The 15,730-nt window shown below is 44.6% G+C and overlaps 1 protein-coding gene across 1 annotated transcript in view; it reads right to left on the reverse strand.

Annotated features, from left to right (window-relative positions):
* Positions 1-15,730, reverse strand: part of sdccag8 (SHH signaling and ciliogenesis regulator sdccag8) — a 34,574-nt gene that overhangs the window by 1,682 nt on the left and 17,162 nt on the right. The window contains exons 15-16 of the mRNA XM_079559500.1: positions 11,785-11,893; positions 9,339-9,470 (exon numbers count right to left, since the gene is read on the reverse strand). Of these exons, the coding sequence (XP_079415626.1) occupies positions 9,339-9,470; positions 11,785-11,893 (241 nt within the window). The remainder of the gene's footprint in view (positions 1-9,338; positions 9,471-11,784; positions 11,894-15,730) is intronic.

Raw genomic sequence — 15,730 nt, forward strand, 5'->3', positions numbered from 1 at the left:
TATTTTAAGGATTCTTTTTGTCTGTGTTCTTTATTGGCCAGAGCTCAGCATGAACGGGGGTGAAGAGCGGGGAGAGACTTTCAGCAAATTGTCATGGATGACGCTGAACTGTGTCGACACGGAGCCGTCTTTGACACAGAGTCCAGAGACACTTTTTTTTTTATTCCCAAATGTCCATGTTTTAGCTGTGGTGACAAAGTTATGAAATTCTAAAAGTCATAGTTGTATAAATGCAATAATGAAACATTTCGCTGTATGCACTGAATTTAAACTAAAACTACTTTTTAAAATGAAATGCAAATGAACATAAGCAAATGTAATTTCAGAGCAACAACTGTTGACCTGATTTTATTCAAGCCCCATGGAGCTGTGAATGCATCCTCTCACACAGCAGATGCTTCCTATAGAAAAGGAATGTGTTTTAGGCTGCACACAATATGTTGGCCAGTGTTTTTGTTTTTCTATTTCGCTTTTTTTTTTTTTTTTTGCCTTGTTCCATTTGTCAAATTAAAAACCGACAATGTGCAATTAATTAGCATTGGGGTAACGATGTTATGTCTTCGCTGGCATATTTTAATAAATGTCCTAATCATGTTGAAAGGTGACAATAATTGTGGAGGAAGCGGCGGTGGCGGTGTGGCTTGAAGACCATTAAAAAAGGATGCGCTGGGAGGCTGGGGGCAGTGGGAGGGACATGTAGCCAGGGGGTGTGGACAGATGCCCTCATCCTGCTGGTCATGTTGGCAGAGCCGCGCGCCCGTGACAGAAGGCCGTGCGCAACATCCCGCTCTCCTCCGCAATCTGCTCCCTGCCCCACTTCAAGGTGCAAGATACAATGCTCTACTTTTCCATATTTGTATTCCCGTTATTACAATAATAATTACTCACATTATCATGGTATTAACTTGCTCATTGCTTTTAACAAAATGCATCCTATAAACTAAGACGCATATGTATGCAGGTGCCACTGCTGTTAGCATGTAGCTGCTAATAGCTGTAACTTGGCCTCCTGACATGGATAAGGCAACAACCTGCACCTAAAGGCCTCACACAGACCCTGTTCTTCTGCCTCGCAATGTTTGATGAACAAAGTGACTGGTCTCTGCAATAAATCATGAGTCAGGATTATAAAATAACAGCCCGGTTAACAGGAAACTGTTCATTAGTCATAGTTAAACTTAATCATCTATCAGAGGAAAAATAGACGGTTCAAAGTATTAGTCTTAGGGGACTCTGTAACTCGAAGCTTAAAACAAGCACATAGTGTGTGGTGAATGTTTTTCTTTTTTTTCTATTTTTCACATTCACAGAAGGATCAAGTGTGTCAAGTGACGCTACGGTTTTTAAATGCACAGTTCGTGGTGTAAATGTTAACGGTGTCTTATTGGTTAACATTTACAACGCCATTGCATATTCGAACATCGGGGATTTTAACATCTTCAATTATCTACCAACTAAAAGCTGCACATGCTTTATATTCCCCTCATTTATTTGTCAGGGAAATGCTGAGGAGTTGAGACACCCTGCTGCTGTGAGTTCAAAGGTCATGGCCTTAGATGTTGGCCTGTGTCAGGAGGTTTATGTAACACCGTAGATAAAACCCTGAGCAGGCACTACATGCAGCTCAGTGTCCGCTTGACCCGGGACAGCCTATCCATGGCCTTCTTACACAATGTACAACAGTAATCCACCTCTGCTCTCGCCTTCCATGTCCCGACAGACGACGGGGCAAAAGTGTGTGTGTGATTAAGGCAGCGCTCCTGCAGCCGCTAAAGCGGCAAATCCAATAACTGGCCTCTATCGACTGGCACACTCATTAATTAGGGCTTAATATGGCTTAATGCTCGGGCACTGGCCTTCAACAGCACACACATGCTCAGAGGAGAGGAGCGCGGGCTGTGCGCCTCTGCCCGCTGCCGGGGGGAAGAGAGAGGGGAACAATCTTGGACTGGGATTGGTCTGATGGGACAGCAATGAATCAGGTTTAGTTAAAGAGAAAACATGGATGAGATGTTTAAGCATGAGATCTACAAAGATACCCGTTTCTTTGTCTCATGCTGAAATTGAAAAATAGGTCTATATTTAACCTGACAGCTTATATACAGCTGAACAATACAGCTGTGACATTTACACAGCCTACACTCTTTGATTCATTAAGGCAAATAAAAATAATAGAAGAAAGATATTACAAGATGCTCCAATTTGAATTTTTAGATCAACGTCAAATGGAACCAAAAAAAGGAATAAACTCACAATATTATTTAACTTCCAACAGCCTGCTATATTTGACTCTCTCTTTGGCCCAGTGGACGCCCTCCCTGTCCCACCCAGACACATCATTGTGACTGAAGTGGGCGACGGACGTCAAGTGTCTAACAGTCTGAGAGTTGAACTGGCAACTTTTTTGCGAGGCACATGCTTACCCACAATGCCACCGCTCCCGACCCCCTTTTTCTTCGCCATATCAAAACAAAAACCTGTCCCACTGTGGATCCTTCACGGTCGCCCCATTGGCCCGGGCGCCTCCCCACTGACCTGGAGGAAGGACACCCTCTGCTGGACCTGACACTCCACTGAAACACAACCACAAAACACCCGCGCTCAGGACTTCTTACTTTTGCAGTCGACATAATAAAAGCAAGTTTAGCTGCGAGGCACTTCTGCAGTAATTTCCCCAGACGTGCCCGTGATCAAACCCGGGCTTTTACAATCTGCACCACTATTGACTGCTGCTACTAAAGAGATTAATTACAAGTCACACAGACGCTGGTAGCATCTCTCGGTGGTATACAGCAGCGCAGCCCACGAGCTAGTGTCGAAACTCCGCGGTCGTGTTTGCATATTTATTTACAGGTGGAAAGCATATGTCCTAAAGGCACGGTCCAAAGGGAAAGTGCTATCGTCATGTTTTGAGAGAAATAGAAAAAAAAAAAACCTGTAATCTGGAAGCGGCGTTCGGGTCTGTCATTCAGCAAGCCCCATCTGACTTTGTGTATGTGTGGGTTTGTGCTACAGCAGCGAGAAGAGCCACTGTTAAAAATATATATTAAGATAGCATGTGTTAACGAGACGACTTCAAAATATGTTTCAGAGCAAATGTTTTACTGTATGTTTGCAGGCTTAAAGAATTACGTTGATGAGCGTCATTTACAGAACTAGATCTAAGAGAGCTGGGAAAATAGGTTGTTTCTTTAGGCAAAGTCTCAACAGTTTCTGTCGCCAAGATATAAAAGCAACGCGTCATTTTTAAATTTGTAAAGATCTTTCATCCGCGGTAATAAATCTGAGTGATTTAATTGGTAAATACATAAACAAGGCACAAAATCAATGATATTTTACGCCTACAATGTAATGAAAAATGTGCAATATCTAATTACATGTTTATGACAAATTAAATCATTTGAAATTTAGAATTAGGATTTGAATAAATAAACATATGAATAATGAACGTCAGATCTTTGATTGCTTGATTTATTTGGTTATTACCCACTCAACTAATTGGCTCAATTAAATTATCTTGGCCCTTGACATGATCCTTATTTACGTGTGTGGTGTGGGCCTTCATCAATTTCCCTTCAGCAGTGCTGTCCCGAACGCAGCGGCCTGTCCCGTCCGCATGCACCTTCTTCAGCGCGGTGCAGAGGGGGTGATGGGTGCAGGCAGACGGCCCTGGCCTGCCTGGTTACAACAACACGGCCGGGGGCATCACGACTACAGCTGCCCCCCTCAACAACACACACACACACACACACACTCGCTCACCAAAGCAGATTTTTGCCCAATCCAAGGCCCGCTGCTGCTGCCACCCTCGCCGCCCTGAGCTCCACAGAAATGTTGGCTGGCACTGGCTACACCACTGCACTCCAGAGCGTGTGTTTGTGTACGGGCCCCAGGGCGATGCCCCCGCTGCCGAGCCACCAACCTGTCATGCCAGTTGTTGCTCTTGCTAACACAACGCTTGACGTGGGAACACTGTTGGTTTTGATCAGGGCACTTCACGGGCACGAAAGAAAAGAGGAATAAAAAGCTTTCTGCCATTACAGTTTGTGCAGATACTGAAAACATGTACACAGGGTTTATACAGCAGCAAGGTAAGGTCAAAGCTTTTAATGCCATTTTATTACCCTAATACTACACTTTTAATGCGATGCAAATCTGCATATTTCCTTTCTCTACATTAGCAAATATTCTGCCAGATTAATTAATGAGGGGAAATGTTCAAATTGAAAGACAAAAGGGAAACAACAGAAAGCTTTTGAGTAAATCATTGAGTACAATTTCAGCCAAAACTGCAGCTGAATGTGTTTTGATCATTTCTGATGAATTTATGCAGCAAAATGAGTCAAGTCACGTCATTTTGCAAGAAAAATCAGATTTAAAGCCAGTTTGAATCATTTAAGGCCTCAATACATTTAATGACTCTTAATGCTTTTCAAACCCTGGTACATGAGAGTCCCCTCTGGTCAAGAACTGCCCTTAAAAACAGATCCTGAAATCTCAGCGGGACATTCTTAGTAAATTAAAGAAGTAATTGCGCCCAAAGTCCAGGAATGTATTTATTGCATATTGTTCGACGCAAAAGATGAAAACAGGTAAGAAATGGGACTTTCATGATGAGTTTTTAATTAAATGCTAAAATATCAAGTATCAAGTATAAAAAACAACATTACTTATACGGTGCTTTTTAGAAATAAAATAAATCTGCCGTAAAGGCCATTTTGTGTATTGCTATTTCACTTGCACAGATTGGTTGCAGGTTTAGACTGATAGCATCAGTGTGAAAACACAGATGGGGCTAAAAGTGAGGCCTGTAGCAGCTGTAAATGTGTGCAGAAGTTGTTGCTTTTATTTAACACAGGTTTGAGAGGAGCTCGAGGCTGCTTTATCATCTAGTCAATGTCAAAGTGCTGCCGTGAGGCCCTGCTTTTAAATCCTCTGTTTGAGAGCTCTTTTCATGGCATTAAAGACTTTACTCCTTGTGTAGTTACTTCTGAAGTAGGGGCAGGTGCTGATGCTTTTCTACTTGTACTTTTATGAAGTAGTGTTAGCGAGTGTCAGTGACTGGGGCTGGAGATGTGAAGCTTTGCACAGTTAACGCTCCAGCTTGTGCGCCGCTGGCTACAGCCCGACATCTGAGCTGCAAATGTGTGCGTCTGACTGCGTTTGTGTGAGTGGTAGAGCTGTAAAGCCACCGTTTGACAATGCTTTTTCAGCAGGCCGCCCTGCGGTGGCTCCCGGCTAAAGGAGCCAGCTGGGCAGCAGTGAGACAGGCCACACAAACGGACAGGGAGAGGAGGACTTTAGCGCCACCCAGAGGCAACAATCAAAGATGACAGAGGAGCATTTGGAGCGGGCTCTTCTTCACTTCAGATTTGACATTTTTGCAGGGGATGTTAGAAGTATTTATTATGTGGCTCTATTCATCAAATACAATAATATGTTGAATTTATAACTGCTGTGTTTCGTGAAAGAGTTTACAGGTCAAAAGGAAGAGTGATTAAAGAGAAGCAGAACAGTTTCCCCTGTTGGGATTCTGTGGGCTTTGGAGTATTGTTACTTCTTACAACTTTAAATGAGCACAGTGGCGTGATGTGTAGTAGTTTGATCTCATTGTGAGGGCACAATAGTGAAGTGTATAAAGACTGTATGTCTTGTGCACTTGTTCAGTTGATCTTTAAAGTCTTTCATCAGCCCCTCATCTCAGTGTGTGCACACACACGAGACAAATGAAGGCGTCCTGGTTCCTTGTGCTCAGCCCCTGCCAACTTCATTTGCAAATGAAAAGTTTATTGAGGAGCGTCCTCTTGCTCGTGGGGCATGGCAGCACACTGCATGTTTGGGAGCGGGGTGTGGGGGAGTGTGGGTGGCAGGGGCCCAGATGAAGCAGCCCTCGCCCGGGGCGCTGTGTCCGCCTGCGGTAGCAGCAAGCCTGTTCTTCTTCCCCGGCCCGCCGCGGCCATTTGTTCCATTAACCAATCTCCTGGAGCCTCTGGTGCAGGCACGCACACATCCATGGCTTACATACTTCAACAACTGCTTGCACAGCTCATACCACACATGGCCCTCCATCCCTCCTGCAGCCCTCCTCCCTGTGCAGCGCTCCTACAGACGCACGCACCATCTTTCTTCATGGAGCCCATATGGCCCAGTGAAGCCTGTGGATCTCCAGGCACATCTGCGTATATGCTGCGCGCTGCTTTAAGGCTGTCGACTGATCCGAGCGCTCACTCACACAGCACACGGCGGAGGAGTTCGCTGGGTCTGTCGCATGTGTGTGTGACAAGGGTAAGTGTATGTGACCTAAGTGTGTACAAGCGTAGTGATAATTGGTGAAACAGCCTGACAGCAGCTGTGGGGTGAGAAGGTTGTGTGCTGTTTGCTACAGATTGAAAAGGGAGGAAAAGGAAGGAAGCAGAGGAGGAGAGACAGCACAAAATTAAACAGTTTCAAAAGTCTGTTGCATGTGATTTATAGGTAAGAGCTGAAGACCTGGTGAAATGTAAAATACAGAAGAATGTCTAACCAAACAGTGATGACTATTAGATTAATCTAAATAATTATAAAGTATCTGAAATACAAACACACAAAAGAGAATGAGAGGGTTTGATATTATTCCTCCAAAATGAACTACAAAGTGCTACGATAACCTTTCCCCAGTAAGATAACTACTGCTCTTGAGTCAATTACTTCTACTACATTAACTTAAGTTACACTGTGCATCACTGAACTATGTTTATTTCATGTAGCAGTTTGTTCTGCAAGATGCTCTATTTTTCCTTCAAACTCTTCTTTCCAAGAAAGGGATGGAAAAAAACAAAAAGCAACACAGAAATAGCGAGATAAATAAATAATTGGTGCAGCAAAACATTGTGTGCTAAAAACCCCTGTGTAGTTTGGCAATCAGCTTGCCCATGTAAAAATAAATCAAGCTGATTTTCCAAATGTTTTGTGCGTGGTGCGCTGTTGCCGCTCTTCGCAGCACAGATTGCAGGCCGATGGAGAGGCTGTGGGGAGGGGAGGGGCGCTGGATATTGAACCCTCTTGCACCAGCTTGTTAACACATACTACACCTTAACCCCCAAGCAGCACGGCGGGGCGCCACCCGGGAGCACGAGGCCCGCAAGTTACCAGCGAATGCAAACTCGGCCCTTCAGCCACCAAAGAGCAAAAACACCATATGTACAGCAGCAATTCGCACAAAGCAGAAAGTTTTAGGGCGAACAAACTGTCCAAAGTGTGGCCGAAATACAAAACACACCAGCGGCATCGCGGTTTGCTGGTGCGTGGTCAAGCAATGATGTGTCTAAAACTGACCTGCTGCAGAACCAAGCTCATGAGACGCATACTATCAGGCGGATTCATCTCCCCAGTAAGTGTCAAAAGCAGAAAATAAAACTCACTAAATGCCAAGAGTGATTATCGTGGTTCAGTTGGGAGAGGAGAGAAGTTAGGTGCCAACTTCCCAGCCAATCCACTTTTGGCAGTCGGATTCCTGCTCCAAACCCTCCTGAGAACATGCAATCGCAAGCAGCACACATCCACATCCACACTTATAAAAATACCGCCGCAACATATGTGCCTAGACGTACAGAATATTCATACTTCACACTTTATGACGACTCAAGTTTTTTTTTTTCTTTCCTATTCTCGAACGCAGCGGTCGCACACGAGCGGGAGACAGCTGTGACTCGGTAAACTTTGTTTTTTTGGCAACGTCCCGGCAGTCGACAGGTTAACGCCGGTGGGTGGTAGACAATATGTAGTGTCAGTGACAGCGCAGGGGAGCGGGTGTGCGGCGGCGTGCTGGAGGAGTGTGAGGGGCGCTGGGGGTAGTGATCCTGCAGAGTGGGGCTACAACTCCCACACGGCCAGCGTGCCCGCAGCAGAGCACCGGGCCCAGCGCCAGCCCGGCAGGACCCCTGTGCCACTCGTACAGATAGTGTAGCATAAGCCGAGCGGGAAAGTGTTTACATGGGACTTTTGAAGGTATTCAAATGGTGAAGTTACAGTAAATCTGCCACAGGTTAATAAATACCTCTTGTTCTAGAAGTAGAAGTATTAAATGTAAAGTCAGAGGGAACTGAAAACAAAAGAGCCTGACTTTAGTTTAGCATGTAAGAAAGAAGCGGAAGTAAAGACAACAAAGCATTTATAAATACTATTACGGACACTTTTGTTTTAAACCTCATTACCCCGCCTTAAAGGGACAGGCCACCTTTTTTACATACTGAGATATGTTCTTACCCGAGCTTAGACGAGTTGATGCGTAACAGTCTGGTCTTCATAGGTGCGCTCAGTCACGCAAAAAGACCAAAGATACCTCTCCTCGTCTCCACTATGGACCCAAACGGGGGTGAAGTTAGAAGCGACCAAGCTCTTCCATGTTTTCCCGATTTAAACATGGTTTTTACGAGTAGTTACGTTGATTTTCTAAGCAGATAAAAACACCTTAAGAGCACTTCGACATCCGCTCAGTAAAGTCAAAGTGCTCCTAGGTCTTACAATATAGTACCTCTTTTTATCCGCTTACAAAATCGACATTAATTTTGTGTAACTATACTTGGATTGTGTAACGAATCACATAACCGTATTTAAATAGAGAAAACGTGGAAGAGCTTGGTCACTTCTAGCTTAACCCCCTTTTGCCCCTATAGATGAGAGGAGGAGAGGCTAAATGCTAACAATATCTGCAGTGTTTTTGTGTGACTGAGCGCACGCACAAAGACCAGACAGGTACGCATAAACTTGTCTAAGCTCAGGGAAGAACATATCCGTATGTAAAAACGGTGGCCTGTTCCTTTAACCGAGTCAATTTTCTCCAGTTCAGCTCTACCCAAATCTAAAAGGAGATCAACAGTGTAACGCCTCATTTGAAAGCTAAAACCAACAAAAATGATTGTAACTATTTTGTCACGTTGCCGTAATTTGGTCACATTTTTGAAGCGTTATTGTTGTGTTTTTTTGTCACGTTCTTGTTGGTTTTTTGTAGCTTTTTCAAAGCCTTTTTGTCACTTTTTTTTTGCGTTTTCATCCTCGTTTTTGTCGCTCTTTTTTCAAGAAGCTTTTAGATTTGGGCCAAAATTGAGAAAATTTGCACATTTCAGGTGGGAGTTAAGAGGCTAATATACCTACTTATAGAAAAGAGAATTTATTACATTGTTAATAAAATCCTGTTTGAATCTCGGTTAGTAGCTGCTCATTGTTTGGAGTGGAGTTTGGCCTTCATCTGGAACACTTGTTAAAGGGAGGCGTGCACCAAGTTGAAGTTTGAGGCACATTTCATTTATTTTCTTGCCTCCATCTAGCCCGTGGAGCTTAAACGCTTCAACATTGCATACCTGTCCTTCATGCGTTGGTGCATGCGTCCGTGCTGCACACACTGCTGCTCCAGGTCCGAGGCGCGCGCTCTCAGGCTCTTCACCGTGTCCTCCAGGTGACGCCTCTCGAGAGACAACTGCTCCACTTCACGTCTGCGCAGACACAAATAACAACTGCTCGAATCTGCAGAACAGTAGAGCCAAACCCATAGACTTATGCCGACCCTCTTTTTGCTTAGTTAGTAATGCAGTAAGGACAGTGCAGTGCTACCTGTTGCTCCTCGGCAGTAACACAAAAACACAACCACTGAATAAAGCGGCACAATGATATTGCAAAAAATAATAATAATTGTATTGCGATATTAGGTGATGCAATATTCAAATCTCAAGAAGACACAATATATCGCAGCATCACTAAAGTCTTCATCGGAGTGACCCATTTTTTTGCAACGGAGCTGAAAAATGCACTTAATTTCTATATTTGCAAAAGTTCAAGTTTTAGTTGATATCTTTCCCCTCACCTGAACTGAGCATATTTTCTCCAGTTTGGCCCAAATCTAAAAGCTTCTTTAAAAAAAAGCGTCCAAAAGCAACCAAAATGTGCTGGAATAACACAATGAAAAAAAGCTATTAAAAAAGTGATGAAAACACTTTAAAAATGTGACATAAAAGCAATGACAACACGGCAAATAAGTGACGACCAGTTTTGTAGGCGTTACACTGTATAGGCTGTAAACTCTCCTGTCAAAAAGGTTTAAGTAAAGCCGAAAATGCACTCAGTTAAGGCGGGGGTTAAGATTAAACATTTCCTAATTCAGTTCAATTTTAGTGTTGATTTGGTCCTGGTGTGGTGTTTCTTTAAAGGGAATATACAGAGTTTAAAAATGTTAGAATTCTGTATTTTCCTCCCCCTACATGTTCCTACAATGTCCTAATGTGTAGAATGAGCTCAGACCTGTTCACCACAACTGCCTCTAAAATCCTGCACTGTCACTCAAAACAGTGTTACTTCGGGTCCGAATTGCCGTCATGCACAAGCTTAAAATAGAAGGTGCAGTTACATGTATGACCTGAGGTGGCAGTAGTGAGCATAAATGGCTAACTTGCATCTAGCCCCTTTAAGTCTTCTTTTGCCACAACTAGTTACTTACGATTTGTATATCTTTCAACCCTACAATAGAACATTACCAACCAAGGCCAAAAACAAAAAGATGCTTACATACTGTGATGATGAAATAATAGGAAATATAGCACAACAGAGAAAGCGAGTGTGCTTGATTAAAAGCCGGGTTGGTTAACTATTCTCACAGCAGGTGCTGAGACACTGAGGTACAATTGTACGATGTTCATTCGAGGGCGCAGTAAGCGACGTCTTATGACGGTGCAACAAACTGCAGAGGACACTTTGTTTTACTTTTCTAAGTTACTTTGCAGCAACTGTGGAGTGTACCCCCACTTAGCCGCGCGGAGGCTGTCCAGCAGGACTTTCACCGCTACACTGGGCTTAGACTCCAGGAGCTCAAACAGCCCAAGGCGCAAAACACACCAACACCAGAGTGCGCCTAAACCTCTCCACAAACACGTACAGTTGATTTGTGCCGGCGAGCGGGAGGAAGCGCGCAGGCTGGACATGTGAGATGAGGAACCATATACCAATACAGAGCCGTGGAGAGTGTGGCCTGTGGCAGGGGAGCGCTCTGAAGGCCAGATTGGGGGCTGTCATGTGACTAATGTGCAGCACAGCTCCAACAGCTGACAGGACACTGGGACTGGAGCTACTTTTGACACACACAAACACACCGCCGCACACACACACACACAGGCGCCGCACACGCACACACGCGGGAGCACAGGAGGCATAGGCAGCGCAGATGGAGCCGGGCAGGCCTGCTGTGACAACTGTAGCATCAGGTTAACAAGAAAACAGGTCACTGTGTAGTATGTCGACACACTGCCTCCCCAAAGCTGCCACGCCGAGATGAGGCTTTAACAAAAGATGACAAGAGCCCAGCAGCTAAACTCAATAAACGATCTGTAGCTTTTTAAGCACATGTTTTGCCACATTTAGCAGGCCCAAACGGTCTCAGAAGGAGGTGCGTGACATTACAATTATGTTAAAATGATGCAGACGGTCACTTTACATTATTTATATTCGGCGAGATAGAACGTTAGAAAAAAGAGGATCAACTCACTACTGACAACTACATCTAACTCATTACAGTCGGAATAATAATTTAAAGAAAATCTGCAGTGGTTTGACAAATGGAGAGCCGTGTGATGACACAGTATGCAGTGTTTGCTGAGCAGAAGCCGATATCGCAGCTGTTACTGACAAAGGGCAGTTTAAAGCTTTTCATTTAACAGGCCATTATTATCCGATCTAACAACACTCTCAGGATTAATGCACTTGAACGCAGCTGGGAGAGATGGAGAGAGCAACTCAATTGAATAAAAGCTGAATAATCACCTGCTGTTTTCAGTGCGCTCCTCCAGCAGCGCTCCCACAGAGGAGCATTCCTCCTTCAGCTTCCTTATCAGGGAATTCTGGGAGCTCAGCAGGCTGTCCAACTCTGCCACTGCAAGGGATCATGGGACATATCTGGGTTAGTGTGAGGTTAACCACTGGCCGAGTTCATGTAGTGAGTTCAGATAATCGTGAAAGCACATGTTTCCTTCAGCCCACACGGGTCGGCTCGAGTTCATGGGGCACCAGCTCCAGCATCTGCAGCACAAAGGGGGGTCAGAGGTCACAGGCTCCTCCACACACCTCTGCATGAGGAAAACTGGGAAACTGTTTCTGCACAAGCTGACAGAAAGCTGCCAGAGCGTATTAATCTCGCACTGGAGTGTCGCAAGATCAGAATTCTCAGTTCCACGAAAATCGATCTTTGATTTGAGCCGATATGTGAGGCTCAAACACACAGGTGGATCAGATGATTCGGACCAATCGTGTGGCAGTATTTCAGTGCGTGGGCGGGATTTACATTTGCCACCGACAACAAGCACTTTCATCACGGCATTTCATCTCATCGCACTCAAAATTCGACAATGTTGATGTTTTTTTTTATTAACCTCTTACCCCCCGCCTTAACCAATCCAATTTTATCCAGCTTCTTGAAATAAAAACCTCATAAATGCGACAAAAACAAGACATAATTGAGGATGAAAACGCAGCCAAAAAAAAAGCATGAGAAGAGAGACAAAACACAACAAAACAGGCGAGAAAAAGTGATGAAAAAGTGATGAAAAACGTGACAAAAAGCACCAAAACAACATAAGGAAAAGAGATCAGTTTTGTAGGCCTTAGCTTTCACACGCTGGCCTATGGCGGTAAACTCTCAGGCCAAGAAGTTTTTAGATCTGGGTAAAGCCAAACTCGTGAAACTGTGCTCGGTTCAGGGGTTCATTTCAGAGTCGAGCTGGTCAAGAACATCTTTTGTATTGGCAACACTAGAATCCAAAATGTAACGCATAGTACCTTTAAAGTATGTATGAAAATATAAAAAAAATACATTTCTCCCAAAGAACTATAGTCACTCTAATATCGAAACTGCTGTTTGAAGTAGGCCGGTCACGATAATTACTATATCCACTTATCGTTCAATAAGTGACAGACAAACGATACATTTTTAGGCCTTATATTTATTGTCTGTACATTTATTAGTATTTCCCCCCATTTTTTTCTTTATAAAACTTTGATTTCTAACTGAAGCAAATTGAGTTACATTATATTTCATGTTTATTGCAGCTTGAGAGGTATTTTAGGATATGATGATGCACTTTTAGAACAAAGGTTTACTGTCATTTTTTGCCTGAGAGTTGACAGTATCTAGTATCGTTAGAATCAATAATATTGTTTAGCGCTATACTTTCCTGTCTCGATATATCGAACTTCAAACACTGTATTTTGGAAGATATCGAGCAACAATATCGAGTGTATTGATGTATTTCCAATGTCAAGAAACCAACAAAGAACTTGCAAAAACTGCTGCTAAAAAATACAAATAAAGTATACTGATGTGTAGTCTTTCAAAAGGGATATTAGGTGTTTTTTTCTGTTGATGTTTGCACATTTTTTGCATTTTCCTGATCGAGTAAGCCATTTTTGTCAATATTGCCAACCCTTACTCCACAGACACTCCCTGTAACGCATCAGCTTCACTATGGGAGGTGTAATAAGTTAAAAAATGATGGAGTTTTAACACACCTTTAAGCGTACTAACATTTTTTTCCCCCCTCACACAATAGTTGGTGACAGTGTTTTGGCTGCGTTTCCGTAAAAAGACCACATCTACATGACGGACAGAGATTAGATGAAGATCTAGTGTAACAAATGGCGGAGCAAAAATGAGCGATGTCTCTTTGAATGTATTCCCAAAAAAATGCTTTTGTCAACATTCACATCAAACTAGTTCAAACAACAGAATGCGACATGCGGATAAAGTACAGCGCGCAGAAGAATGAAAATGTAAAGTACGGGAGAAGAGGAAAACGAGGCTGAAAAGGGGTTGGGGGGGGGGATTGTTGTTTGAAAACGGTTTCTTTTTTTGCTTTAGCCGCCCTTCCTGCCACATCCTCGTCCGCTCACAGGGGCCTCTTTCTGAACAATCCAACACTGGGCTTTCATCGTCCCTTTGAAACGAACCGCGCTCCACTCTCCAACATATGTCTGCTCTTTTAAAATAACAATGACTGCCATTTGGATTGAGGGAATGATCCACCTGCTCCGCCATTCTGTCACTGTCAAGCGCAACCAAAAACACCTCTCTTTGAAACAGAGGCGCGCGTCGTTTGCATACAGTAGAAGGTGAAGCAGCAACCTGTATAACCCGCATTTTATGTCAATTATCGCAAACATCAACAGGATTCGTTCATGGAATTAAAAGATGTGACACTACTTTTGAAGAGGCTTGATTACGGAGCCGGGCTTGCCCCTTAATTAAAGCCATACGGTCTTTGTCTTCACATCATGGACCTTAGATAGTGGATGAAGGACAGGAAAACGAGATGCCACGAATCCAGAAACCCGCACATACACGTTAGCGCGCTTAACAAAGTTTGGTCAGTGCTGGAAAAGTTGTAGGAAGAATGCTAATTAGCTGAACAGGCTTTGAATACGTCTGGCCGTGCGTAGGCCAAAAAGAACCCTGGGACACAGAAACGCTGCAGAACTGGCACTGGAAACAAACAGAGGAAAATGAGGGAGGGAGGCAGGGAGAGGAACAAATACGTGATATCATCTAGAGGCCGCTCTGTTCGCCTTTTACTTAAAAAAGACGCGGCGGAGAAAAAAAAAAAAAAAAAAAAAGTCCGAAAAAGGTGGGAGGGAGCGGTGACAAAAGCGAGACGGCGACGGATGGACCGGAGGACAAGCGGATGGACAGAGAGGCGGGACTTGGAGAGCAAAAAAGCTAATTATCGAGATCGTCTGTTGGGTTGCACGGGGAGAGGAAGTGATGCGGGCTACTAAAAGGACGTCTATCCCTCTGTCCCCTCCCCGTTCACAGTGTCCTGCTGCGCTCTGATGTCAGCTCTCTTTAGACAACATGTGTGCCGCCGACACATGCCAGAAACAAACCCTTTGTTCGCCCCCCCTCGCCCTGTCCCGGTCCCCCCGCTATAGTCCTCCATCTTTGTAGTGCGTACCAGCGGGCTTCCTGCTTGTTGAAGGGAACCACAGGTAAATAAAAAGAGCAGCGACGGAGGGAGGGGGCGGTGAGTGAAAGTGTGTGTGTGTGTGGGGGGGGGGGGGGGGATCCAGATGGTGCAGCAGATGTGGAAGCAGCAGCAGCTCGACTGTGCAGCCAGACAGGGAGCTCCGAGCTGGGGCCTGTGTCTCTGCACTCTGCTGCGCGCTGGGCCCTCTCTGAACCCGCCCTCTGCACTGCCCCCGCTGCTCCCCCTCTTTCTTCAGCCATTATTCGGTCTCTGTTCTGGTCCTTGAGGTCACTCCGGCACAAACTCAATCATTTCACATAACTTGTTCTCTCGCCTGCCTCCTCCCACGCGTCTATTCGGCGGCACTGGTGGGGAGCAAGTTCGCCACAGAGAGAGAACAGAGGGCATGTTTTTTTAAAGCGGAGATGCAGGTTCGGGGGAGTTTGTCCTGCTGACTTGTCCTTGTGGAGGACGCGCAGACGGTCTCCGGTGTTGCGCGTGCTCTATCGCCGACCCTGAGAACTCTTCTGTGGCTCTTTCGGAGTTTTGGCGCTGCTGAACATGAGCATCCTGTGGTTCAGTTGTGCGTTTTTTCCCCCGGCTGTGCTGTTTAACTATGCAGAAAGAAGTGACTGCAGTAAAGAAGTTCAGATAAAGTTTGTATTGAAAGTGTCAACAAAATCACAATACTTTATGATTCTTTAACGCCCGTTATTCAGTGGTTCTCAACCTGTTTTGTTTCGCGTAACCCTTGG

Source organism: Gobius niger, assembly GCF_951799975.1.
Source record: "Gobius niger genome assembly, chromosome: 7".
Classification (NCBI taxonomy): Eukaryota; Metazoa; Chordata; class Actinopteri; order Gobiiformes; family Gobiidae; genus Gobius; species Gobius niger.